Source organism: Colletotrichum fioriniae (assembly GCF_027942845.1).
Source record: "Colletotrichum fioriniae strain IMI 355084 chromosome Unknown scaffold_1, whole genome shotgun sequence".
Classification (NCBI taxonomy): domain Eukaryota; kingdom Fungi; phylum Ascomycota; class Sordariomycetes; order Glomerellales; family Glomerellaceae; genus Colletotrichum; species Colletotrichum fioriniae.
Window position 1 is genome coordinate 6,252,460 of NW_027076837.1, and position 26,720 is coordinate 6,279,179.

At 55.1% G+C, this 26,720-nt stretch overlaps 8 protein-coding genes and 1 non-coding gene across 9 annotated transcripts; 4 read left to right on the forward strand and 5 right to left on the reverse strand.

The window, feature by feature from the left end:
- The first annotated feature begins 221 nt into the window (after positions 1–221).
- N0V96_001602 lies at positions 222–320 on the forward strand. Its single transcript has one exon. It is a non-coding gene; the product is annotated as a tRNA-Leu (tRNA).
- A 2,905-nt stretch (positions 321–3,225) lies between these two features.
- Positions 3,226–4,728, reverse strand: ZPR1 (nucleolar zinc-finger protein; the record flags this gene model as incomplete). Its single annotated transcript, XM_053194188.1, has 2 exons — positions 3,226–4,545; positions 4,600–4,728. 2 exons carry the CDS (start codon positions 4,726–4,728, stop codon positions 3,226–3,228), a joined length of 1,449 nt encoding a protein of 482 aa, XP_053048385.1.
- A 408-nt stretch (positions 4,729–5,136) lies between these two features.
- N0V96_001604 (uncharacterized protein) lies at positions 5,137–5,724 on the reverse strand (the record flags this gene model as incomplete). The annotated part of the gene is made up of 1 exon (XM_053194189.1): positions 5,137–5,724. The coding sequence occupies one exon, from the start codon at positions 5,722–5,724 to the stop codon at positions 5,137–5,139; it is 588 nt and encodes a 195-aa protein (XP_053048386.1).
- A 504-nt stretch (positions 5,725–6,228) lies between these two features.
- On the forward strand, positions 6,229–7,302 carry TRM12 (S-adenosylmethionine-dependent methyltransferase; the record flags this gene model as incomplete). Its single annotated transcript, XM_053194190.2, has 1 exon — positions 6,229–7,302. The coding sequence occupies one exon, from the start codon at positions 6,229–6,231 to the stop codon at positions 7,300–7,302; it is 1,074 nt and encodes a 357-aa protein (XP_053048387.2).
- Positions 7,303–7,417: 115 nt separating this feature from the next.
- On the reverse strand, positions 7,418–8,186 carry N0V96_001606 (uncharacterized protein; the record flags this gene model as incomplete). The annotated part of the gene is made up of 3 exons (XM_053194191.2): positions 7,418–7,580; positions 7,654–7,972; positions 8,063–8,186. The coding sequence occupies 3 exons, from the start codon at positions 8,184–8,186 to the stop codon at positions 7,418–7,420; spliced, it is 606 nt and encodes a 201-aa protein (XP_053048388.2).
- A 1,057-nt stretch (positions 8,187–9,243) lies between these two features.
- Positions 9,244–10,227, forward strand: N0V96_001607 (uncharacterized protein; the record flags this gene model as incomplete). The annotated part of the gene is made up of 1 exon (XM_053194192.2): positions 9,244–10,227. The coding sequence occupies one exon, from the start codon at positions 9,244–9,246 to the stop codon at positions 10,225–10,227; it is 984 nt and encodes a 327-aa protein (XP_053048389.2).
- A 577-nt stretch (positions 10,228–10,804) lies between these two features.
- On the reverse strand, positions 10,805–11,948 carry N0V96_001608 (uncharacterized protein; the record flags this gene model as incomplete). Its single annotated transcript, XM_053194193.2, has 3 exons — positions 10,805–11,370; positions 11,435–11,503; positions 11,567–11,948. The coding sequence occupies 3 exons, from the start codon at positions 11,946–11,948 to the stop codon at positions 10,805–10,807; spliced, it is 1,017 nt and encodes a 338-aa protein (XP_053048390.1).
- Positions 11,949–15,750: 3,802 nt separating this feature from the next.
- N0V96_001609 (uncharacterized protein) lies at positions 15,751–17,105 on the forward strand (the record flags this gene model as incomplete). Its single annotated transcript, XM_053194194.1, has 3 exons — positions 15,751–15,828; positions 15,926–16,810; positions 16,863–17,105. 3 exons carry the CDS (start codon positions 15,751–15,753, stop codon positions 17,103–17,105), a joined length of 1,206 nt encoding a protein of 401 aa, XP_053048391.1.
- Positions 17,106–18,222: 1,117 nt separating this feature from the next.
- On the reverse strand, positions 18,223–25,459 carry N0V96_001610 (uncharacterized protein; the record flags this gene model as incomplete). The annotated part of the gene is made up of 2 exons (XM_065756272.1): positions 18,223–20,541; positions 20,579–25,459. The coding sequence occupies 2 exons, from the start codon at positions 25,457–25,459 to the stop codon at positions 18,223–18,225; spliced, it is 7,200 nt and encodes a 2,399-aa protein (XP_065615512.1).
- Positions 25,460–26,720: the final 1,261 nt, after the last annotated feature.

Sequence of the window (26,720 nt, forward strand, 5' to 3'; positions counted from 1 at the left end):
GTGCATAAACAATGCTTTCGAGAAACAAAACAAGTGACACCTTTTACTGGCCCCATAAGCACGATACCATATTGGGACTAGCGCATCTATCATAATGCTCCCACGGTCAGCAAACCCCACCAGCCCCCGCCTCACCGTCCGAACTCAGCCATCCGCATCATAAACTGCTCCCCAGCCAACATAGACGCGCTTCTGATCACAAGGATCATCAAATAAGATCAGGTAGAGTGGCCGAGTGGTTAAGGCGCTGGTTTTAGGCTTACGTAATCGTTCTCCTTCACCAGTGGGAAACCGCGCGAGTTCGAATCTCGTCTCTATCAAGATATACTTTTGCCTTCTTAGGATCTCAACATGTGGTGAGATTTTGCGGACCTTTTTGCGATCGTGCCTCTTTTCATTGATTCTACTTTGTCTTTCTCACCTGTAACTGCACATCTTTGTTTGACACGACCTGGTTCTTGGGGTGGCTGGGTTACTTTATGCATCGACGAACCTAGACCTGAGATATGGTTAGCTGCCCACCCACTGTTCCCGAGTGCAAAGCCATGTGGCCATTCCAGCTGCTGCGGATCGGGTAGAATGAGACGGGAAATCGTCGGAAGTCTTACTGGTTATCATCATATTGTTGTCTGCGCATATCTCAGCAGATGAGTGCAGCTTATGCTCGAGTACTCTAATGCGTCAAGGTACTGTGCGGCCAGCGCAAGCAACTCCGATTCAGGTGCGGGCAACTTACAGTTGCCCAAGAAGACGAAAGATTTAACTTGTCTTAAACGCGTCCCCTTGCTGCTTTGCGGCTTTTGTGGTGTTGAAGAGGCAGCGCTTGTGACTCTATCGTCGCAGGTATGTTGATACGCCAGGTCTGTCCCCAACCAGGAAAGGCCACCAATAGTGAAGTTACACGTAATTGCAAGAATGAAGATGCCAATGGAGCCAACCCAATCTTGGAACATCTTGCTCGGCGTACCTTGATGATCCTCAAAAGCCTCTTCAGCTCGATGGTCTATCTTAGCTCGTAGCCTTCTCAGACAGCAGTGCCTCAGACAACAGGGCCTCGAGGCACTTCTCTTGCTCATCTTCGAGCTCCTGGGTAGGTCCGGTGGCGTTCACATATAGTGCGTGCCAGGTTTCCGAATCAAAATCGCCCACCACAAGCAAAGGATCCCTCTACAAGATGCTTTGTCTTACTTGACTTCCTTCAGCATATCATATAGAGAATATACTAGTGAGAACGACTAGGAATGACAATAGCAAGAGCAGCGATAGGCTTACCAATGAGGGTATTGCTATAGAAAGAGGCAGTGCTGGTTAGAGAAATAGAGACTTGGTGGGCTGATCTACGGACAATCTCATCGCCTTTCTTAAAGGAAACTAACGTTACGCTCAGAGAAAGACTGAATACCAGCTGCAAGGCTACACAAACTCAAGCGCGTATATGGATTCTAGCCACGGGCAAAGGGCAGCCAGCCTCAGCTTCACCAGCATGGTGTTGCGACCATGTCACAATGCCGAGACCGTGTCGGCGCAACATTGTCACATCCACATACATGGCGAGGAAAAGTCAGCCCTTAAGGATGTGTATGGCAGAGATATTACCTCAGAGTAACGGGCCACGAAACCAGGTAACTTCAAGCAGTAATCTATGAGGCTGGTAGAGCATTCTGACGATGACCGTGTCCCCTGTGGCCGATCTCTCCAGCCAGATTCATGATTAGAGGTAGTTTCTCCGAGCTCCTGGTGTAAGATATGCCCATTGAAGACGCCATGCCCTTGAAAGCTGTATCCTATACACAGCGATCCCGATGGCCAGTGAGGCTGAGAAGATACATTGACATCGATACATCTTTCCCAATCCAAATTCCCTTATCTCTCAAACCTCATGAAAACCAACGCCAACGACCTTTTCATCAACATATGCCAAGCAGAACCTGAAGCTCGAGGGAGTGAACCACCTGAAATCTGCTTGTGCTGGAAACTGAACTCGGGCGGTATAGTACACCTCCGTACCAAGTGCGAACACATCTACATTCTTCAGTCTTTACATCAAACTTCCCGAGTATTCAGCGATTGATGCTGGAGTATACTTAGCACCCTGCATCGTATGTTCCTCAAGCCGACACGCCTCTAGACGGTTCTCATCCGATCCTCTATAGGCACCAAAGACGGAACAGCTCTCAACAAGCACCGTCCGTTGTAGTCGATGGCCAAGCGGTGCAATTCTATCGTATGTTGGCTCACGGTCATACATAATACCATGGATAGCTTGTTTTTTTTCCCTACAGAGGCTACGGGTTCGAGTCAAATTCTATCGTTTCTTTTTTTTTTCTTCTTCTCCGTATCTCCCATTGTTCCGTAACCATCTGACCCTGCTTGCTGCGTACCGAACATGATGTTACTGAAATTCCGTATCTGATGCTCTCTGTTATCAAAGATTCTCGCGGTCGGGTGTACGTCAACAATAGCTTGATTAATAGCAATAGATCCATTCGCGCAGGCACGACGCGTTAGTATATAGCTATATTGCAGACTGTGATTCCTTGCTGGCAGCAACAAGATAGAGCCTTTTCTTTCCTTCTTTGGTTGGTGTAATCTTCGACACGATACACACGCCAATCTGGTCGGAGGTGCAAGGGAAATTCGTGTCTGCTCACATTCAGGTTCAGTCTCTATCCCTAAACCTCCTCTTTGCATTGCCCTCCGATCGTTGGGTAGACGGCTCGTATTGAACAAGATCTTGCTCAGGATGACGGGTGAGGTGTTGTATGAAGTTTGCAGCAGTAGGGGCGAATAGAAGCAAACAGTCCTCAGCAAGAACCATTCATCAGCACCAATAATGTCAATCAACCAACTTCCTACAGAGACACTGTTCCTCATCGCCGGGTCGATGGGGTCCTTCCCTACTTCCCAGGCGATATGTATATATATATATATATATATATATAGAGACAACAAGCATCATCGGACGACATCGGATATTGCCGGCCGTACGTCGCCAGCGCATCTTGTGTGGACACTCACCAAAAAGAATTGACACACGGAGAGAGAATCACACAACGCGTCAGATGATTTCAAGGCTTCAAAAACTTTTCAATAACCCGTCTATGCGTAGGTATCATCATCATATGCTTCTTTTTATCAATCCTTGCGACCGCCTTTATCCCTTCCTCACTTGAAATCCAAATGCATCATACCACTCATTTCGTTTCCCCCCTCGAGCACCACGTCCTATGAGCTCTTGCCCATGTTGGCGTCCAGAAGTTTATCGAGATCAGCCATCTTCTTGGCCGCTTCCCTCTCCTCAGCCTCCTTGGCAGCGTCCTCCTCATAACCCTCCACCTTCATGTCGTTCAGTCCAAGCTCCTCCTCCTCGTCGTGTGTGCGGTCATAGTACTCGCGCTGAATGGATGGGTCAGGCGCGGGAGGGTCGACGAGCGGCTGGACGAAACTGCTGGCGAGGGGATCGGTGAGGATGACGGTGAACTCGCTGTTGCCGCTGATGGCCTCGTCGAGACCGTCAAAGAAGACGGTCCATTTGGACTTCTCCGCAGGGTCGAGAGAGTCACCGCCGGAGCCGCCGTCGGCTTGGAAGATCTGGCTCTTCAGGTCATCGCGGACCTGGGTCAGGAGACCCTCGATGGTCGTGAAGCGACCGCCAAGGGTGCCTGGGTTGACTGACAGGTTGAGCTCGGGACACTCGAGCGCGCAAGTCTCGGACTTGAGGATATCACGGGCGAGATCAATCTGGCCATTGACCTTGATGATGATCTTTTCTCCCTTTTCGGGGATTTCACCACCGGTCTTGACGTCGTTGGAGCGGTAGCCGCACTCGTCGCAGACGGTCGACATGAGGACGACCTGCTTGAAGTGGGGAATGTCAACCATCTTCATGTGTGTTGTGCATGAGTGCATGCAACCCGGGCAGCTGGCGGGGAAACTGTAAACTTCGTTGGGGATGATGTCGCCCTCGGCGGTCAAGCCTGGGTTGGCGGCGGCGGCCAGCTCGTCGGCCTGTGCGGCGGAGATGCCCAGGGCCTCGTTCTGCTCGGCGCTGCGGAGGTACTCGTGCTTCTCCCACTTGCCAACACCGTCCTTCAAGTCGGGTGTGATGAAAGAGTTGCCGGCGGGGTCGTCGACGGTAACGCGGAAGGGGAAAGAGCTGCCGTCGAGCATGGCGCGGCCCTTTTCGATGATCTCGGCAATCTTGGGGTAGACCTCGGGCATCTGCTCCTTGCGCGCCTCCTGTCCAAAGTCGAGGTCGTTGATGATTGTGCTGAGGAGACCCTCCACATTTGTAAGCTGGCCCTTGCCGGCGGGCACCTCGAGGTCGAGCTCGATAAACTTGACAGTCGCCGTGTCAGACTTGACAACCTGGCGCGCAAAGTCCTCCATCGCAGTCAGGCGGAGCTCGTAGTGTGTTCCCTTGGGCTGGATGGAGCCTGCAGGCTGAACTTCACTGTTGGCGAAGCCGCACTCTTCGCAGGCAAATGACATGATGATGATTTCGCGGAAGTAGGGGATCGAGGTCAGGAGCAGTCTGGTGTTTCCCTTGACACTAAGTTAGTAAGACAAGCAAACAGTTGGGAGGAAGCGCATGCTTACATTCTTTCCGCAGTTCATGCAGAGAGACTCAATCTCCTCGACAACCTTCTGGTCATCGTCGCCATCGACCTTGGAGCCGATGGCCTGGAAGAACTCGTTGGGAGTTGTCTTGGAATCGGGAGCGGCCATGGCGAATGATTTATTGTTGGTAGGTGCTTCTTGGGAACTGTCGTACTTTCTCTTCATCGCGCGACGAAGGGGCCTCGTTGTCGGGTTTTTGTTATCGGAGTCGCGGGGGATCCAAGGTTGACTCGGTGGGATGGCGATGGCGGGGTCTCGAAATTTTTGGAGGGGCAATCGTAGCTGCAGGCCCTGCAGGCCGGGCACCGATGTGTGTCATTGAGCGGGTCCCCGGGTTCCTCCCAAGGCAGGAAACCTTCGAGAATATTCCCGAGAATAGCCCGCCCGCTCGCTGGTTTGTCATGGCCGCCACCGACAGAGGACCACGGAGCTAGACGCCGTATCTTAGCTAAGAAGCCGGATGTAGTGAGCTTTACAAAGCGCATGCTAGAGAGAGCCTTTTTTTTTTTTGTTTTTTTAACCCAGCCGTCCAAAGTCAGCAAGACTCAGATTCCTGGCCCCCAAGGAAGAGGTCTTGGCTTGGCTAAGAAGAGCCTGCAGCCCGGCCTTGCGGTTCTTCGCACGCTTCTTGCTACTAGAGTTGGACGTGGCCGGTTTAGCTGCCTCAGCCACAGTAGCTTGTTGTGTCTTCGCCGCGGACCGCTGCTCAACTTTGGCCCGGCGTCTCACGGCTGGTGGCGGCGCAGGGAACGAAATCTTGGTGGTGCGGCTGCACTTTCCACAGCTGAAAAGCTTTCGCGTGCCAGACCGCTGCTGGGGTTCGAGCTTCGTCTTCGATGCTCGAGTCTTGACATTGCGTCTCTTCCTCTTCAAGGGCTTTTCGGTACCGAGCTTGAGCGTAGTGCCCTGGCCGGGGACCATGATGTGACCGCAGGCGCCGCAGACGTGTTGTCGTTGAACGTCGTTTTGCTCCACGTCGTTGATGAACATGAGCTCGTTGTGGTGGCTCATCAGGTACGCCGAGGTCTCGGGGGCCGACGCCCTGAGGAGATGGGCAGCATCATTAAGATAGCTCAAATGCGCTGGCAAGATTGAGGCGTCCATCCTCTTACTGAGCTCCTCAAGAACTTGGGTTGGAAGGAAAAGTGAAGGTGACGATGAGAAAGCAGAGTAAGTGAGTCCTAACGTATGGTACGCTGATTTTGGGTTATTTGGTTGGTGGCACCCCACTCCCAAAGCACTTACTCTTAGCGGTCCTCAAGGTGGCAGCCGTTGTGACCCCTGTAAAGTAGTCTAATGCACCAACAGAAACGCAACACCAAAGAATTTGGTCGCATCCTGCAATCAGTGAAGGATTATACAATCTCCGACGTTCAAGAGTATACTCACTTCACTTCCCACATTTCCCAACCATAAGTCATAGCTGTGATGGCCGATCGGAAGGAGAAACCGCGAGGTAAAAAACCCAAGCCTGAAAATCCAATATCCGCAGCCACCAGAGCCTGGCTCATCTCACTCCCCCCACAAACTCAACCATGGCAAAGCCAAGACGAGCTCGAGACTCTCCTCAACCAGCACACACCCAAACGATTCACAGTCTATGAGCCCATGCTGTTACTTCCCAGCGGAAGTTTCAATAAGGGCTCATGGCCAACTATTCTTAGCCACCCAGATATTAGCAAGGATGAGATCCATCGCCTGTGGGAGGCAATTCTTAGAGACGTCTCCAAGACCGGCTCAACAACCCTGACGCATCTCGCCGTCAATGAAGGAATCCCTCTACAAACAGACACAGACTCGGAGAGTCTACCTGTAGAAAAGAGTGAGAACATCCTGCGAACACCAAGCGGGCTCAAGATCCTCCATGGCGACTTTGGCCCCTCCAATAACCCCGCCAACCCCTCGCCTAAAGATTTCGAGGGAGCTTTCTGGGTGTCGACTAAGCAGAACGGCATACATCAAACATGGGCTCCTCGATGGACCATGTTCAGCCGGGGTAACATCAAAGAGAAGACGCGCCTCCTCGACTTTCACAGCCAAGCCGGTCCAGACACCACGTTTGCTCGCCGTCAAGTGCAAGCATCTGCTCTCAAGAACTATTGGGCGGTAGACATGTACGCAGGCATCGGTTACTTCACGTTTTCCTACGCCAAGCTCGGACTGAAGGTTCTCTGCTGGGAACTCAACCCATGGAGCGTTGAAGCACTTCGCCGCGGTGCCGTTGCCAACGGCTGGCGAGTCAAAGTCACACAAGGAAAAGACCTATCTCTACCAGCCGCACAACTCCTCACAGGCGACGAGCAAATCACAATCTTCCTCCAGGACAACCAACAAGCCGGCCCCAGGATAGCAGACATGCGCGCGTCGGGCACGGCAGTCGACATCCTGCACGTCAACGGCGGTCTCCTCCCCACCAGCGAGCCAACGTGGCAACCGGCATGGGATATCGCCGCGCCGTGCGAGAACGACTGCTGGCTCCATCTCCACGAGAACGTCGGCGTCCACGAGATTGAATCGCGGCGCGCACAGATCCAACGCCTTTACGACGGTTGGGCGGGAACGGCAAACGGCGGTGGGCGAGCCGCGACGGTCGAGTATGTCGAATTAGTCAAGACGTACGCGCCCGATGTATGGCACTGCGTCTTTGATGTACATATTACAAGATCTAGTAGTGTTACATGATCATTTCATGAATCTCTCTTTCTCGTCGACGTCGTCATAATCCTGTCCTGCCTTATATAACTATCAATCCCCGTCATCATCGGTTTCGGCCCCGGCCCAGGAGGATCCGAAGCGGCTATGACCGACGGAACTTTTGTGGGATGTTCTCCTCCACCACGGCCATGTGGTCAAGCTGCTCTTGCCTATCCTGCGCATCCTCCATCGCCTCATGCTTCTTGAAATGTTCGATATCTTCGGGGTGCGTCAGGTCTTCGAGCTTGGTGTTTTCGTCATGGTACCTAGATGGGGCGAGTTGCCGTCAGCTCCTCATTCTTCCGTCTCCGTTGTTTGAAACTGTAGCAAGTGACTTACTTCTCCCAGTGGTGAATCTCGTACTCGTACTCGTCGTCGCCGTGGTGTCCCGGACCCATGCCGACGTCAGGCAGCGTCTTGCCGCTGGCGATGAAGGCGTCCCACTCGGAGCGGTTGACGTTGCCGTCGTGGTTCGTGTCGAGCAGCTCCATGAGGTTGTGGAGGATATCGAAGCGCTTCTCCTCGGAGACGTGGTGATTCGTCTCGTCAAAGAGGCCGTATGTGCGGAGGATCTCGTCGCCTTGCCAGACGCCGTCGCTGTTGTAGTCGTGCAGGGTGAAGAAGGAGGCCGAATCCCAGCCTTCCATGTGGTGCTCCTCTATAAAGAGACGGAAGAATTGTCAGTCAGCCAAACCAGTCGCGCATCTATTGTTTCGGATATCTCTGGGATTCTATCATGTTTGCATACCGGCCATGTGCTTCGTCATCCAGTCGGCGTTTTCATCGACAATGGGTTTCTGGCTGTGATCGCCGCCGCCATGGGCGAGAGCGCGGCTGGCGAGTGCCAGAGCAGCGAGGTATACGGCGTGCATTGTGGGTATTATTGCTGGAGGTGCTTGTCGGATTGGGGGGCTGTTTTCTGGATTTTCAAGATGGAGTCGCAAGTTTGCTGATCGTTGACGACACGTGTAACAATTGTAGACAAAAGGTCAGACACTCTTGAATGGGGTACACAATGGGAGCTAGGCGCCGATGAAGTTGAACAAAGAGCCACAAAGCTTTGGGGGGGCAGATCGATGGGTACGATATCTAAGTACCTAACTTAAACCAAGGTTCAGTAATTAAAAGGCTGAAAAAAAGCTAGGCCAAGGAGGGAACTTTGCGGTGTCGGATTGCTAAGGAGAATGCCGTGGACTGGAATGGGGAACGGAGAACCAGGAACGGGGGAATGGGAATATTCACAGGAACAGGTGGCGTTCCGCCATGGCCAATTCAGGGGATTGCCTCGGAGCCTCACACACTCCCACACTCCCACACTTCCGTCCCTTAGCCTTTAGGGAGCGGCAGACGCACAGATCGGCGATTGACAGGGGCCCGCGGGGGCTTAAACATTCTAGACCCGGGGTCGCGGCGTGCCAATTAAGCTTGGGTGCCTCGGTGACGCAACAAACCCATTCTCAACACCACCTCAACTCCCGAACCATTTTTGGCTCTCCAGCTTGACACTTGACCTTGACGACTGACTCCGACCCTGCTATTCAGCATAGGAAGCAAAGAGAAACGTAACGAACATCAATTGAGCCAGCCGCGCATACAGCAACGCGCCAAGAGTCTTAGAGCTGATATTCAGCTCCTACGCGTCTCGACGCGTCTTGCGCCAAAAGTTCATCAACCCACACAACCTCGCTCTCCACAATGAATCGATCTATAGAGCAAACACTCCTCTCGCTGATGCCGACTCACGGCTCAGCTCTGCCGCCCTCCTTGGTAGAACTCGCGGGATCCTTACTAGCACAATCAAGACACCGAGCAAGCACATTAAAAGCAGACGAAGAAATCGGGCGGTTATACGCATGCGCTCACATCGCCTGTGACAGGTAAGCTTTCACCCAAGCACAACCCCCTTCTCCTCGACGGAGATACTGACACATGCACTCTATCAGACTCAAAATCACCCTAGATCTCCCCCCAATCGAACCACGGCCCCCAATTCCCCCTCGAATCTACAAGCGCCTCTACAGCCACCTCGACAACATCCTCCCCAACACAGCCCTCAACCGCACCCCAGGCAAGAACGGCACACCGCGTAACAGGCAACGCCACGGCGTCGACTCCCCCGTCAGGACACCGCACCGCCCGACCCCGACAAAGGACAGATCCCTTGCGCAGTTTCGAACCGGCGGTAACGCGGCAGCAAACGGCAGCGTGCCCAACACCCCGACGAAATCCACAGGTAAAGTCGCCTACCCGTCCGACAAGTCGGGCCTCCACTTTTGGATCCAGCCGACGATCCGCCTCATGTGCAGGGAGACCAACCAGAAGCACCTGGCGCCGACGATGCTGGCCGGCATGGAGTACGTCGTCGTTCCCGGCGGGCTGCGGACGCGCGACGCCTGGGTGCGGGAGAATCTGGCCGCGTTGTGCGGCGCCGTGTATTTCTTTGTGGCGCAGCAGGTCCGGAAGCTGGCCACGGGTGAGGACGTGGATCGGGAAAACTACGTCCCCGCGCGGAAGCAGGTGCTGGAGCTTCTGGCCAAGGCGAGGGAGGAGGTTGATATGCGTGGGTTGGACGAGGACGAGGCGTGGGAGGGGTGGGCGCCCGTAAAAAGCAAGGAGTTTGACGCTGCGGTGAAGGAGGTCTCGGAACGGGGCTGGTTGGATGCCGATTGGTATCGTAGTTTGGGAGATGTGATTGAGGCAGGCCATGTGATTGATGATAGCCACGGCCGAACAGGGGAGAATGCCAGCGCGTACAAGGCGCCTGTACGCGGGGCGGACACGATGTTTCTGGAGCGATATGACTTTTTGAGCGAGAAGAAGCGCAGGGACTATAGGATATGGAAGGAAAGTATCCTTAGGAGGATAGACTTGATGGAGAAGGAAAGTGGTGACGCCATGGAAGTAGATGGCTAGGGAGGATGAAAAGGATATCAAACACCATGACGAAGATCCAAGGGGAATGACTAGGCCAGAGGACATTTGCCATGAAGATGCTACTGTTGCGAAGGGAATATAACCTCTCGGGGCAAAGAGGACCGGACCCGCGCCGGCTTGGGTAGTGACCACCGGGGCCGTTCTGGCAGGAGAGCCGACGGCAAGTCGGACAGTTGGCGCTCGAGAGAGGGCCTTAATCTGTTCGAGCACTGTTGCTATCCCTATCACGACAGTTTCGCGGAAGCCTTTCTGCCATCCAATGAAGCAACAATGAAGCTCATGAGGAGCAGAAGCAACCCTCTAATTTCCCCTCAAAGTCAAGCCCTCAGTGTGAGAGCGGAACTCTAGCTTCAATCCTTGAAGTAAACTCCACTGTCTCAAGGGGTGCAGCCTTTGACATAATTCACGTAACTTTATCCTGGAAGTTTCAAGATTCTCGACGGCAGCGCGAATTATAGAGTGGAAATTTCAAAATTCTATAAGCGACATACGCATGCTACTTCTTTTTCAAATCATCAACATCATCACAAATAATCCCCCTTTCCTGGGTCAAAAATCACTGATCATCCTCAAGCCCAACCATCTTCAAACTCTCAACCCACAACTTCTTCTCCGCCTCAGGATCAAACGCCGCCGGCGCATATCCTGGGGCAAGCATTCCAGCATCAGGCTTCATCGCCTCCGCCTCGGCACAATCCTCGAGATACTTGCCGCCCTTGCCCTCCCACTCCTTGGCAACGGCAGCCCAGACGGAGGTGGCCGCCCCCTGCGCGGGGCTCTTCATGACCTTGTGGACCGCCGGGTCCTTGATCATCTCGGTGATCTCAGGCTGGTGGCGCTGGAGGGGCGTCTCGATGCCGCCCGGCATGAGGCTGAGGGCGTGGAGGCCGCGGGCGCCGTAGCGGCGGTCGAGCTCGTTGGCGAAGAGGATGTTTGCGAGCTTGGCTTGGCCGTAGCCCGCCCAGGGGTGGTACTCTACCGTGTGGTCAAAGTTGAAGTCTTCGAATTGGATGCGGCCGCCGCGGTGGCCCGAGGAGGAGACGGAGATGACGCGGGAGTTGAAGGTTGGTGTTGAAGATGCGAGGAGAGTTGGCTTCAAGAGCTGGAAGAGGAGGAAGTGGCCTGGAATTTCAGTGTTAGTGGGATTGAAGTCCTCTCTGTTGGTCTTATGGATTGAAGTGCTTACCGAGGTGGTTTGTGCCGAACTGGGTCTCGAATCCGTCTACCGTCTTTCCCTTGGGACAGGCCATAACTCCTGGTCATCATATTAGCTCACGTCAAGACCCTTTTTTCACCGCTCCCTCAAGATAGCACATACCAGCATTATTCACGATTACATTCAACTTGTCAGACTTCGCCAAGAACGCCTTGGCGCCCTCTCTCACGCTCTCAAGAGATCCCAAGTCCAACTTGATGACCTCGACCTTGCCGGGCTTGCCATCCGAGAGGATATCCTTGGCGACCTCCTCGCCCTTGGCAACGTCGCGGACAGTGATGTAGACGTCGGCGCCAGCGACGTGGAAGGCTCTAGCGGTTTCCGGACCGAGGCCGCCGGGGGAGCAGCCGGTGACGATGACGACCTTATCGGTCCATTTTCCGACGAGGCCTTGATCTTGAACGATTTGGACTCCCGTGGGGCGGCTATCGTTGGGACCGGAGGTGTCCTTGTGTTGTTCGGCGTAGGGTGCGAGGATGGACATGGTTGCTTTTTTTTAGAGAAAGAGAGAGAAGGGGGTGTTTGTGTGATTTGTAGCTGTGGACTTGTACGTCTCCTTCGTGAGTGTGAAGTTGGTTGTCTTTGGAGGTTCTGATCCTTCTGTGTGTTACTGCTAATATGATTGATGGCGGTGATGATTGCAATTTGAGATATTTGGAGATTTCGTTCAGTATTTATTTACTTCGTCAAGCCCATGTCTTGAAGTTAGTTACATGACGATGTCTCGTGGGGATGCGGCCGATGCGGCCGCACTGACCGCATGAGATGCGGAATGTCTGGAGCTAATGGACTTAAAGCCGCATTTGTTAGGGGAGTCTCTGGATTTTAGAATTAAAGTTTAGTGGCATCGATCCCCTCCCACCTTCTTTCAAGTTACCGGTGGGATTGCGCCATTGATGCACCAGAAGTAGTTGTAGGTTTTGTCTCCTAGAGAATGAGAGGTTCACCGTGGCTCATTGCTCATGATTTGGGAGTAGTAGCATCGTTGAGCACCGCTCAAACGGGTTTATCGAGGGCGATACTTCCTAGCTCTCCGTTTGCTGAGCCTGGTAACCATAGTCATTGTTGCGTCCTTAACGGTCAAAGAGTTGGATAGCTAGACTCTGTCAACTTGGCTGCAAGTTACCAGCGGGCGGTTGTGCGGACACAGGTCCGCATTACATAACACCCCGAGTCCGCAATTGTGGGCATCATTGCGTAGGATGCGGACAGATTCAATACCGACCCGGGATTGAAGTTGAAGAAGGTGAGGTACGAATACGTAATCAGACCGGAAATAGGCGATAAGATGGCGGTGACAACTTGCCTTACATAAGGGACTTCAGATGGGACTTCCAGCCAAGCACGTGACGGCGGGATTAAGGTCTCGGGGCGGATGGCTCGCGCATTTCGACCCACACCTGCCTGAGAAGCCTGAAGTACCTCATCACGCCAAAAACCTCGTCCGTCCGTCCCATGTCCAGACCCGAGATGACGCACCGTGAGCCCGTGCCGCAGATTCAGTCTGATGATTATTAAGGTGTTCTGACAGCCCGGGCCTGAGGTCCGGGACAGAGTCAGCAAGTAAGGTCTTGAAGTTCGAAACTCGGATCAATGCCGAGGCCCGGTCTCGTCTGTGATTGGAACCCGGGGGCGGGCGGGCAGCTTTTGGGAAGCTCACCCCTGCTCTCCGCTCTTATGGACCCTACACCTTTTGAGGCTGTTCGTAAGTCCGGGGTGCCCAGGGCTGTGCAGGGCATGGCGAAGCTTCAGTGCCCCCAAATTTCCAGGGACCATGGAGCCATTCCCAAGGTAGCCTTCAAGGGTGGGTGAGCTGAAGAGCTATACGGATAATATGGATAGACCAACTTGATGAACAGCTTATGTACAGACCGAGATTCTATTGCCTAGACCGGAAGAGATCGATAGAGAGATGAAGCTGCGGCAGACGAATACCGGTAATCCGAAAATAGAGCACGAAAATGTTGAACAGATTCTGTCGCTGTACGTGGCATGCGAGTCGCGTCATGAAAAGGTTGAAACACCACCGCGGCTGTTAATCTCCACGTTGATACAAGTGCTTACTCGGATCATAACGTTGCCTGTCAGCAAGCACTTTGGCAAGTTGACAAGAGAAGTCTTCTTCCCTCGTTGAGTAGGAAATAGCATGTGCGCGTCAAGATGGGAACTTGTGAGTTGGTGAATAAGACGCGACTGAGGGTGGAATACCTACGGCTTTGGGTTGGTCAATGCTGTAGGGTAGTCGGTTGACCGAGGAAGTCCTCTGTTACCAAACGTGGGAGAATACAAATTCGATGTCCAGTGCAATTGCAGCTAACACGGCCCAATCCCAAGCACCTGGTATGGATACAGGAAGGAGCCATCTGCTTCCCACTTTCACATTCTGTCCCTCGCTCTTACCCAGATAACTGCCAAGGCTCTTCTCACAGGCCGTCAGGGTAAGGCACCTTAGAGTTAGAACTTACACTGCAATCGTGTTGGAGGCATTCCCCGCACCTTCCTAGTGCGCCAATCGTCCCAGCAATTGTTCCCTGGTCCTGGGCCCCCCTACCCCCTCCAAGTACCTTAGGTAGGTATCTTCCCCCCAAGTCTACTTACTTCTGTTGTGAGAACCTCTTCCTGGTCCCAGCCGCTAATCTGAGTCGAATCAAAACAGATGATCCAGAAAGCTTCGATGGGCGTGAGGGAAGACGCAATGCTGGCTCCCGTTCCCTCCGTCGTTGGACACCTGTTGGTCAAGGAACCGATCCAAACCAAAACATCTCCCCAGATTCCCGCTCAGACACCGTTATCCGACACGCAAGCCATCACGACGACTGGCCCTCCAACTTGGACACCGGGCTCTGTCTCACAAGTCCCATACTCCCACAGACACACTCATCTCAAGTGTGGCTCAAAGGAAGAGGCAGTACCACCACGAAGCCCCCAAGTACACCCCATGTACAGATCCTCTCATCTCTCCGCTGCTCCCCCCTAGTAGACAGCCCACAGCTCAGCGGCTGAGCAGCAGACTGCCCAATCACTACAAACATCAACACACCAGGGGAGAGTGAAGCGAATCCCACACAGAGCGCAAACTACCTACCGCCTTCGGAGCCTGATCCATTGCAGTGCAAAACTCAGCATAGCAGTCAGTCAGTACTGTACGAAAACTAACAGGGGACTTGCCATCTTACACCTATCTCGACGTGCATTTGTGCACTAGGGAAGCTGAGTGTACTCCCCAAACACCTCTCACACTCCGAGGAAGAGACGAACAACGAAGAGAAGAAAGGAAGAAAGGGCACGAGACAACGAGACAGCGGAAACAACGGCGGATCAGCAAAACAAAGTTGGCATAGACAGATCAAGGGCCGTGTGCAGTGCCCATCTCTACCCGCATAGCCCCCCGCCACATCGGGCCCCTCAACCAACAATAAGCCTCCAGGTCTACTACGTCTGTACGGATCCAATACGTTTGAGTACAGATACCTTACCTCGAGAAAGCTGTGGTCTCTTCTCCCTCCACCCTCAACTCGCCAAGCTCAGTGTGCCACTTGCACGACTATATTCGCAATCCACCACTCATCCCTCAGCTTCACTAGCCCGATTTGACCGAACGAGCCTCGTGTGCTGCTGCTACCGTTGCGACCGCTGCTGCTGCTGCTTTTGCTTGCCTTGGGAAAATCGATGCAGAAGCGAGAATAAGCTGCATCAGCCCAGCTGCACCCACTCAGAATCTAGGTACCCTGTTTAGCTGCTTCACCTTGCTAAGGTACACAAGTCGCGCGACCTTGTGGCTTGGGCTGAGGTCTTGTTTCTGCTGGTCACTGCTCTCGATTCTTCTTCTCTTCCATCCCCCCATTTCGCACTCTCTCCAACAACCGCCCGCCGGTCACATCTCCAGACTCCGGAACAGGGCGCCGCTTTCTCCAATCCCTCCGACCTGACTTTGCGCCAACTCTCATCAACGCCCATCTCGACGCTGGAACGCGCACTACTAGCAGTACTCCCCACAGCGCCCGACCCGACGAAGCCAAACCCCAGGCTACCGGCCAACTGCGATCCGTTCATGTAATGCCGCCGCTTGGCCTTGCGCTCTGCTCTTGCTGTTGCACGTCCCCGATAGCTTGGACTCAACTGTCTGGACCCCACACCCACCAGGCGGCAACGCGCACAGCGCCTAGGAAGCACGACTGCCGCCCACCGACACACATGAGAACCTCACCTCTGTCATCCGCCCAACGCCCTTACCACTTCCACGCCGACGAGAGACACATCCTGGAAACTCTGGCGACCCAGCCAGTATGGCCGCCTTCGTGAGGGTTTCTGGTCCGCCCAACAGCAGCTTCTTGGTCGGCTACCCGGGCATTTCTGCGACGCTAGTACGTGGGACCCTCTGTGATGACGTCGGGGAGGCTGATGTGGTCAAATTACCCTTTGCGCGCCGTTTGCTGACACGTTTTCTTGCTTGCAATATAGCCTCGAATCGAAGGCAAAGTCGAGATCCGTCCATCACAGGGCTATTCCATGCCCGTTTCCGTTTCGCTAGTGCGCATTTGTCTACAACGGAGAGAAACGATACACCCCGCCGCCGAGAATGTTGCAAAGAGGCACCTGGGAACCCCGAGAAGGGAAACGACGGACGTAGTCGGCAAAGAGCTGCTGCTGTTCAGATGTCAATCTGGGAAGGATGCTGAGAGCGTCATTGCGATGGATCTGCCGTTCGTCCTGTTCATCCCGTTTGGAAGAGGTGGCGAAGAAACGAACCGACGAATACCTCCGGCATCATTGCAACTCCCCAGCCGAACGGCCGAGACGTACTATGAGCTTGTTGTTACCGTGCAACAAGGACACACCCTCCAGAATAAATACTCCTTTCCTATACCACTACAGCGATACGACACCTTGTCGACCTTTGGCATGTACAACAAGCCAGAGTCGAGGCAAGTCAGCGACGCAAGCGTTGTGACACTGGGCATCTCGGTTCCCAAATGGAGCTACGGCCCGCTAGACCCGATAACGGTCTATATAAAACTAGTACCCAATCCCGACTGGATGAAGAAAGCGTTGAAGGTTACGATTCAGAAGATCACCGTCACCATCGAGGAGGAAATTACGTACAACCCGGAAGGCGACGAGCCTACGAAGAAGATCAATAAAGTAGCCAAGAATACGCAGTTGGTCAACACAAAAATGCCCGAGGCTGGATATGCAACAAATTTGGGCTTGGTGTTTCCCTCCAAGGACTTGCGCGATCCGGACGGCATCATTCGCAGAGGAAAACCGGCGTTTCCGCTCTATGAAGTTACTTCATTCACGACGAGCTCAACCTTGTACAAGATTGAATTTTACTTGACTGTCAAGGTACGTTTAACAGACTTTGCGATGACTTGCCTATGCTTACAGACTCCACTAGGCGCAGCTAGGATCGACCAGAGATTTGACCGTCAGGCAGCCGCTGGTTATTTGTCCAATGGACCAGCAAGCGTGTAAAGAGGAAATGGACGCCATCGAACAGGCCGCAAAAGACGCCTCGCATGTCGACCCCAATAACCCTATGCTCCCTGCACGGGCGATTGTTTTAGCGAACGACCGAGAGTCTCTCAAGACATTGGGACTATGTCTGGTGGGAGGGCAGAAGAAACCGCTGATTGAATGAACGAACCACCGGGATCGTACGGAGTAATTGTATGAATTGCGTGGCGGAAATCTTGGCGTCGGGCTGCGGGGTACGAGACCAGCCAGTTGAGAGGGCTAGCGATCTACCCCGTAACAGCGAGCTTATATCTGGCAGGGTCGGTTGGTTGCATACTTGCTTCCACTTGCCAGTCACAGATTTTGCAAAGCTGTGGCCCCGCGACGAGGTTCACTGAGTCGGCGCAACTGTCGGAGTTGAAGAGCCTGCATAATGGATGGGAGGAGGCCAAAAAGGAGACGAGACTGATGCGGCGGCGGCCGATCCTGCGCCATGCAAACGTTCTTGGACGGAGGGCACGAGTTTTTGGGAGGAAACGAATACCCCTCAATGGTTGGGTTTCTCGTGTCACAACCAAGGGGCCTGGCTGTCGGCGTTTACACGGCCCTGCGGTAATTCGACAGGACATGGCGTCATCACGGCACGGCAAAGGCGTTGGCAGGGTCTTCCGGCTGAAGAAACACTTTGAAAGAGCCGGTAAATTCGGGCTACTTGTGCATTTTGGCGAAGCACGTTTGGATGGATGTGAATATTATGAGACGACGAAGCTTGGACGGGGAGGCAATGTGTGTGTTGAGTTGCCAAGGAGAGAGAACCTTTTTGTTTGAAGTTGTACATATTACCTACGAATAAGAGATGTCAAGAGACGTCAAGAGACAAGCAACTCGGGAGGTTGGATGATGATTTAAAGAGCACCCCATGCACTCTGAGTGAACGTAGATTTCATCCTTGACTCCCCACAGGTGTTACTCGAATCCTCGATCGACAGGGACCAGCAGCGGCGATATCAAGTTAGGCGGAATGCGATTATGTAACGACCAAGGTAAGAAGCATTTTGAATGAATGAAATTCCCATTGAAGTAAAAGAGTCTTCTGCTTTATGCGTTGAAACACTATGGATACACGTCCGCCCCTTCCTCCCTACCTTTCCTGCATCTACGTTTCCTTGTGGCTTCCGGTCTCTAATCTAGACCATAAAATAACACACCATACACCAATCATCCCCCCCGTAGTTAAGATTTTTTTTTACTGGTTCTTTGTCTTTGGTACATGCTTGATAAAGTGGAGTCATATACGCCCTCTATCGGCCGTATCGATCAGGTTGTCTCCCGTAGCCATCCTGTGGGCGCAGTTGACCGCGCTGGAGCATCTCCTGGTGTTGTATCTCCCGAGGATCTCTGGGATCTCGGGGGTCGCGGCTCATCTCACGCATCTGCATCTCTCTAGGATCCGGAGGGTAAGGCCCCGGAGGCGGGCCACGAGAATCGTATCCTACGGGCGTGTAGCTCCGGGGTGGCATCTGGTCCCGGGGATCTCTAGGCGCGGGCGTTGATGCGTACCGCGGCGGATACGCCTGCTGACCTTGAGGTGGCATCTGCTCTGGTGCCCTTGAGACGGGTGGGTAGCGCCCTTGCATTGGGTGCTGGTGCTGAGGTGGGATCTGACCATACATGGCCGAGCCTCTCTCGTCTCGCATCGACATGTGGTGTCCCGGCGGCAGCTGTTGTTGCTGTTGAGGCGGTCCGGAAGCCCATGATTGTTGCGGCATGGCCGAGCCCGCAGGAGGTGCCTTTTGCGCCGACATATGCGGAGAGGCCCAATTCTGAGGAGGAGGTGCCTGCTGAGGCTGCTTAGCCGGCTGCGCATGTGACGCCTGTGGCCAAGAAGACTGTTGCTGTGGCGGTTGCGGCTGGCCCATGGCGTGTCCCTGGGGCGCAGGAGGCCATGCCGATTCCCTGCCTTGCGGAGGGAGCGTTTCGCGTCTGGAGGCCGACTGATGCACGGCATACTGAGGCGGTGGCGAGCCAGCGTGGGAAGCAGGTGCACCATACGCAGGGTATGCAGTCTGAGGCTGATAAGGATCTCTTGGGTCCATGGGGTCACGCGGATCGCGAGGATCACGAGACTGGGGCTGCGGCGGATAAGGCTGCGCTACCTGAGGAGAGTTCGTCGCTGGAGGCTGGTGATACTGGTGGCGGTAGTAGTCCCGTTCGACGGCTTGCGCCGCATCGTGAGGAGATGCAATGGCTGACCTCGGGGCGCTCATGTGCTGCGATTGGGGCGAGGCGGTGTAAGTCGGCTTCAGAGGAGGCATCGCAGACGCTGAGGGAGCATTCCGGCCATAGGGATAGGCCGCCTGAGGAGGCTCCCGCTCTGGCCGTAGGGGAGTCGGCGCCGGCGCGGCAACAGGTCCTCTAGACATGCTTTGTGGTGGCGGCGTCGGGGACGGCTTGATTTGAGCCATGTCATTAACACGCTTGGGTTGAGGCGGGGGTGTAGGAGCGGCAGCAGCGGCGGCTGCTGGTGGGTCATCGTTGAGCAACGACATGATGTTGGATCTCCGGTTCTCCGAAGCTGACGAGCGAGGCGGGGGCGCGGCGGCTGCTGGCGGCGGCTGTTGCTGCTGAGGAGGAGTGCCGTATGAGTCCATGTGGGCGGGCATAGGTCGTTGAGCTGCAATGGGCCTCTGGCCAGGGGGTGTTGAGACAGATGGCTGAGGATCACCCAAGAGTCGTCCACCTGGCTGAGGCATAGGCTGGCCGTAGCCTTGCGGAACTGGGGTAGCCGTTGCCCGCGGCGGCTCGGCAGGCTGTCTTGCCACAGGTGGTTCAGATCGAGGAGGCGGCACGTTCCGCACTGGTTGCTGACCATAAGAGAATGGCTCGTAATGATGCTGCGGCGGTGTCATCTCAGGCTCCTGCTTGAGGCGAGTGCGTTCGGTCGGGCGTAGGTGTTCCTTGGCTTGTGCCTCGATCTTCTGTCTTTCCATCTGTTGCCTCTCCATCTGTTGTCGCTCAGCTTGCTGGCGTTCAATCTGCTGCCTCTCGATTTGTTGTCGCTCGATCTGCTGCCTTTCGATAGCTTCTCTCTCGAGCTGTTGGCGCTCAAACTGTTGTTGCTCAATGCGCTGGCGCTCAATCTGCTGACGCTCGATCTGCTGCCTCTCAATCTGTTGACGCTCCATTTGTTGCCTCTCGATTTGTTGTCTCTCAATTTGCTGCCTTTCCAGTTGCTGCCGCTCGACCTGCTGTTGCTCTATGCGCTGGCGCTCAAGCTGTTGTCTCTCCAACTGCTGTCTCTCAATTTGTTGCTGCTGCTCAATGGCTTGTCTCTCCATCTCGCGTCGCCTCTCGGCCTGCTGTCGGTCGACCAACGGGTCAGGCTGCACAGACTGCACAGGTTGTGCGGCAGCCAAAGGCCGCTGCTGAGTGGGCTCGGTAACTGGGGCTGCAGGAGGCTTTTGTGAGATCCTGACCGGTTGAGGGGGTTGGGTCGACTCTCGTTCCCTCTCCTGGAAGCCAAAGACCTGCTGAGGAGGTGCTCGGGGTGGACGAGCAACAGGCGACCCTGATTGTGATACCGGCTGGGCGGCTGGTTGTTGCTGAGCAGGCACTGGCGCCTGTTGAGGAGCTTGGGGGAGGGGCCTGGGTGGCAACCACGGCAGGGGGAGCTTGAGCAAGGGGCTGCGGCGGTTGCGGTTGCGGTTGCGGTTGCGGTTGCTGCTGCTGCTGCTGCTGTTGCGCTGCCGGCGTCGGTGGTGCCGGGGTGATCGGCATCGCAAAGCGACCAAAGGGTGGTGCTCCAGGTTGTTGGACGGGGGGCTCGACCTTTGTCACAGGAGGTTCGCTCGGCGGTTCGGATGCAGTCGTCGGGGCGGGAGTGGCAGGCGCGGAAGCAAGGGGCCGATGTGACGAAGCCCCAGGCGTGGAATCGTATTTCTTGCGTCCACCGACAGTGGGCGGTGGTGGATCCGGTAGCTTCTCACCTCTGCTTCGTTTCGCGTCAGCCTCGGCAGCGAATTGCTCCCACTCAGTCTTGCCCTGGTCTCTCTGTCTGACGAAGTAGTTCTTGACCATGACAGCTGTCTTCGAACCCATATGGCCCGCAATTGCTACCCAGTCAGTACCAAACGACTTGAGTAGCCCAGGGAAATCATTTGCTTCAGACACACTCCAGTAGCTAGACGCCTGACTGGGGGCACGACGCTCGGGTTGTGGCTGAGCAATATCGAAAGTCGCGACGGTCGGTTGCGCGGGAGGTGGTGGTGGCTCGGGCCGTAGTGATGGAGGCGCCATGACTTCGGATATCGGTGAAGGGGTGATGGGAACAGGGCGCTCCTGGACAACCAGGGCGGGTTGTTGTTGTTGTTGTTGTTGTTGTTGCTGACTTGGAATCAGAGGAGGCTGAACGCCGGTAACCGGAACCTCGAATTGCGAGGGCAGACGATTCTCCATAGGCACAGGCGGAGGCGGCTGGAACTCAGTGTTCTGAACTCTAGAGTTCGAGCGAGACCTTCCTTTGCCTGTAGCGGGTGTGGGTGCTGCTGCAAGAGTCTGCTGTGATTTGGGCGCCTTCAGTTCCTTATCCTTGGCTGCCCTCCGTCCACGCTTCCTACCGTCGACCTTTTCGGGATCAGCCTTGGCACCCCGACGGCCAGGCGTGCCGGCTGGCGTGGCATTGTCGGAATCCGTAGGCGGTTGCTCGAAGCCCCATGTCGGAGCCGCAGCACGACGTGGACGTCTCCGTTCTCCGTTTTCGCCGTTCTCTTGGTTCTCCTCTCCCTCGTTTTCGGCGTTGCCCAGCTCCGAGACAAGCGCGCTTGAGCGGGTCTTACCTCTGCCCTTCTTTCTACGCTTGGGTTGCTTTCTAAGCTTCTCCTTGAGGTTGAGATCCTTCTTCATCAGATAGTAGTACTGAATACATGTACCAAAGTTGCGCTTAGGTACGTTCTCAGCGACGACACCCCATTGCTTCGGGTTTGTGAGATATCTCTTCTCGAAAAGGTCTGCTTCTTCGGGGGTGAAGTTGTTGATTGGCGGCATGATCTGCCAGGCAGGCACAAGCTTCTCCACAGGCGTGAAGCCGGTGGTGTCCTTGAAAAATTCGTTGTCCCGATCCTCCTGCCTCCAGTACATCTCGGGAATGACGGCTTCTTTCTCACTGCGATACTTCTCTTGCATGGCGCGTTGTTCCCTCTCTTTCCGTTCTTCGTCTTCCCTCATGGATGCTTGCAAAACTCTCTCTAGGTCTCGTTCGCTCGCATACCTTCTGCCAGCTCCCCTACCTTCTGGTTTTAGTTCCGGGGGAGGGGGGATAGGAATATGTTTCTCGGGTGTCGGCAAACAGCTGATAAAAGTTTCTCGGCTTTTGACCGCGATCGGGTCGCTCGAGACTGTAAAATCGAGGTACTTGATGTAGTTCTCGGCGTAGTCCTTGCGAGCCTCCCCTTGTTCGGCCATCTTCTCCAGAGAGATCTTGTCAAGCTGCTGCAGAATGAAGTCGTCGACCATTGAATCCGACTCGAGAGACTGTAAGAAATCCCGATCCCGGCTCCAAGGGCGGCAGCTGTAGTCGGGTAAACTGTCGAGAGGGGGCGTCGTGGAGAACTGTCGGATCTTATCGATGAGCATCACGTCGGGGTCCTCAGATTCCGTGGAGTTGTCGTCGTCATCATCCATCTGAGAGGGCGTGCTGGGCAGGCCCTTGTCGCCTTCAATCGTTTCCATCGGCACACTCGACGGCTGGAGCAGCAGGTGTTGGCCGTTCATGACCGGCTCCCTGGGTTCTTCGCGTTCGACCACCGGCTCCAATGGTGCTTTCTCGGGCTCAAACGCGTCTTCCATGGCAACATCCACATCCTTTGCTGGCTCGGATGACTGAGGGAGAGAGGGTGCCAATAGAACCGAGGCAGGCTCGTCGATATCCATTTCCTCTGTCTTGGGCTGCGGCTCATCCGAGGCGGGGGCCATGGGCGCTTCTTGAGCCATTTCGACAACAGGTTCAGCCAGTTTTGCGGCAGGCTTCTCAGATTTGTCCTCAGCGGAACCGTCTGTGGCTTTCTCGGCATCGTTGACAACTTTCTCAGCGACTGGCTCCAGGGGCTTATCGGCGGGCTTATCGGCGGGCTTTTCAGCGGGCTTCTCAACGACTGGTTCTGGATCTGGCTCCTTCTCGGGTTCTTGCTCAGTCACTTTAGGCGCTGTCACCGCCGCTTCTTTCGCCGCTTCCTTCTCAGGTTCCTTGTCTGTCTCCTTTTCGATGAGAGGCTCTTCGGGCTTCTTCTCAACCTCGGGCTCCTCCGACTTCGGCGCGAATACAGCAACTGAGACTGGCTCGGGTACCACAGTAGGCTCCTTTGGTGATGATTTGGCTTGCGGAACAGGGCTCGAGATCTTAGGCGTCTTTTCGCGCTGCTCCACAACCGGTGACTGAATCGGGGTAGCTTCTTTCGGAGGTTCGATGACGTCGGGGATCGGCCCAAGCATGTCCACAAGACCCTCTGGCTCAGTGACAAGCGCTACTAATGCTTCGTGCGAGACCGCGGCGTAGCGAGCAACAATTTTGTCCGGAGTACTGTCGGCCGCGTCCTGTAATTTCTGCAACTCGGCCTCTTCCTTTGCGATTTCCATGGCGAAATATTCTCCGTAATCTTCGTCATCGTCGGATTCGGAAGTCTGTTCGGAGACTGGCGCCGAGGGTTCCTGGGGCGGGAGAAGAAATCGAACTCGCGGCACAGACATACGGCTCACCTTTGTAGGCTTTGTAGGCTTTGTAGGCTTGGGCGGTTCCTTCGTCTCTTCCTCGTCCTCGTCCACTAAGCCCTCATCGCTGTCGTCTTTGTCGGCTGTGTCAAACTTCTCTTCCCGCCGTGGAGGGTTCCGACGCTCCTGGTACCCATGATTATCGGTTCCTCCCATGACAGTGTCCCTTGCATCATCTGGATGATCCATATCTCGATCCATGGAGCCTCTGGCAGAATAGCTGTCTCTTTCGGATTTGATGACAATTTCGCCAGGTTCTGGAAGGTTAAGTGACTTGACCGAGCCTTCGTTGGCGGAATTGTGAGAGTCGGCCTTCGCATCACTACTGCGTGGACGCCGGTCGTTGTCGCCTTGTTCTGCCGGTACGCTTTCATGACGGAAGGGTACCGGGCGTTGCTGTTGCGCAAAACTCTGCGACCTCATAATCTTGGGCGACTCGGGGGGGCCTTTCTTCCCCAGTGCTGGATTTATCCACTGCTTACTCGACGGCCGTTGCTGTTTCTGTTGCTGGGCACGAGGACCAGAGGGGATAGGCGGGCTGCCCTCTACCAGGTTCATTTTTGCTGGACCGGTAGGGGGGGCCGGGAAATCTCCGCCGCTACCTCCGCCACCGTGTCCGGCAGAGACGGGTCGTTCGGAGTTGAAGGCTCTTGGGGCTGTGGGTGGAAGTTTGCCGGTGCCGCCAATGACGGGTGATCCGTCGGCCGGGCCGTTTCGACTGGGAACAGTGCCGAAAGCTGGCGCTGAAGGGGCGAGCGGAGGTGGAGAGACGTCTTTGGTGTTTGGCGATTGTGCTTGGGAAGACATGCCTCTGTCTCGTTCTCGATCGACCTTTGGTCTCAGCAACTCGCGGTCTCGGGGATCACGAGGTTCGTCTCGAGGGTCTCTGCGAACTTCAGGATCAACCCACCGGTCGCCACGGTCGCGGTCGTCTCTATCGCGGCCCCATCGCCCTTCCTGAGAGCGACTGCGAGGTCCGAAGCGATCGCGGTCGTCGTAGAAACCAGCCCTTCCTCCCCTGCCTCTCTCCCATCCTCCGCGTCCTCGATCTCTACCTCCTCTAAAACCACCTCGACCCATGCCGAAAGGGGGGTCAGAGTTGGACGAGCCAGCGGAAGGTGGCCCGCCGTCCCGTGAGCCGCGCCTAGATCGTTCGGCATCGACGCCTAATGGAGGATCTCTGTCGCGGAAATCTCGCTGTGGTGGTGAGCGCCCTCTACCAGGCGAGCGTGGGCGTCCTCGATAGCTCTCTCTATCCCGTCGATCCCAGTCCCGTTCGCGTTCGCGGCTTCTCTCGTCCCGATAGGGCCCATCGCGTCGGTCTCTAAAATCGATATCGCGGTCCCGTCCGCGATCTCTGCTGTCATCGCGAACCCATCCGCGGCCACGGCCACCTCTGCCACGTCCTCTAAAATCACCGGCATAGCCGCCGCCTCTGGGGCCACTGGGAGGATCTAAAAGCGCCTTAGGCCCTCGTGGCGGGTCACGGGGTAGGTTGTCGCGAAAGGAATCTCTGTTGTTGGTAAATGCTGAAGTGTTGGAGCGCGCCTCGGCGGATGATCGGCGGCGGTCGCCATCACTGTACTGGGATGCGCGTTCGTACCGATCGGGTGAGCGGTCGCGAGGCGATCTGGAACGACGGTCGCCGCGATCTCCCCCGTCATACCTCGAGGAATATCTCGAAGCCCTGTAGAGATCGTGGTTAGCATGAAGGGGTCGCTCGAGAGGCCGCCTCGCATCCGCAGGACGCCTGTTGTGGTCAAAGGGCGGCCGCATCTGGTGGATAGGATGGTCTAGGTGTTTGACTCGATTTGCGTCGAGCGCGATGCCTTGTCTGGGTCGGGCATGCAGGATGTGGGAATTTTGATGGAAGACTTGAAGAAGTCGGAGATTTAGGTTTGTTGCATCGTCTACTCACATCGCACTAGGCTGGGCGACAGCCCTTAAAGTTGCCTATGATAAAGGTCCAATACCATATGTGTCTGGATTGGGACGTGGAACCAGAGAACCTTGGTTGTCGTGGGTCGATGGAAGACTTTTGGTCCTTGGAGTGGTCGGGTCCCAACCTCGGATAAGCGTCAGGACGGGCGCTGGTAAGGAGGTGAGAGAGGTAGCGTAGCGGGCACGGCGGGGAGTGGGTGCATCCGACAGCGGGTCGTTATTGTGAGTGTTTGCGTATGGTTTTGCACTGGGTATTGATGTACGGGTGGATGACGGCACGTTAATTGTGTGTGGACGGTGTCCCGTTGGCAGCTATGCTCGTGAGCGGACGTTGGTGTGTCGTCGTGATGAAGCGTGGAGATGCGACACTTGGGCACTTTGGCGAGCAATCGTGTGATGTTGAAGGATTGAAGACGGGACCCCAGCGGGCAGTAGGTACGGTACTGGACGGCCACGGCCACACGGCCACGTTCGGGGCAGCCTGCGAAATACGGTTCGCGTGCAGTGGCGCTTAGTTCCAGGTTTGGCACTGGGCTGAATTGGATCTCAAATTCGCTGGGGGCAGCGCCAGCCTTTTACCGCCGACACGCGCTAGACTCTTTCAGGTTTCTAGCGGGACCCACGGCAGTTCGAGCCTCGAGGATGTTGTTGTCTTTGGCCCTGCCTTCCATGCAGTATGAAGTACATAGTGGCCTGCTAACTTGAGGTGCCTTCCTTGTGCTTGTCTTCCTGCCTGCTGCTAGGTTGTCTCCGAAATCTCAATTTCCCGGTCATGTTCCAAGAGATGCGGTACGTACCCTTCAATGTTTGTCATGGAACCTCAACTTCTCAAGTACCTTGGTACCTTACCTATGGAAACCTCTCCCGTCCCGTCCACGGCCCAACTGAAAGTATCCAGACTCCACAGACAAAACTTCGAGAGTCCACTGAGGTAGTCACCAAATCCACATCATCTCGAGGTAAGGTACTTTGAAGTTTGTACCACGTCCACTGACGAGCCTCCCGTCTTTTGTGTAATCCAGAGCCATCAAGTCTTCTTCCACATTTCTGTCCAGGCACGCATTCAACGGACACCCAACCAGCATCACTTCCCACA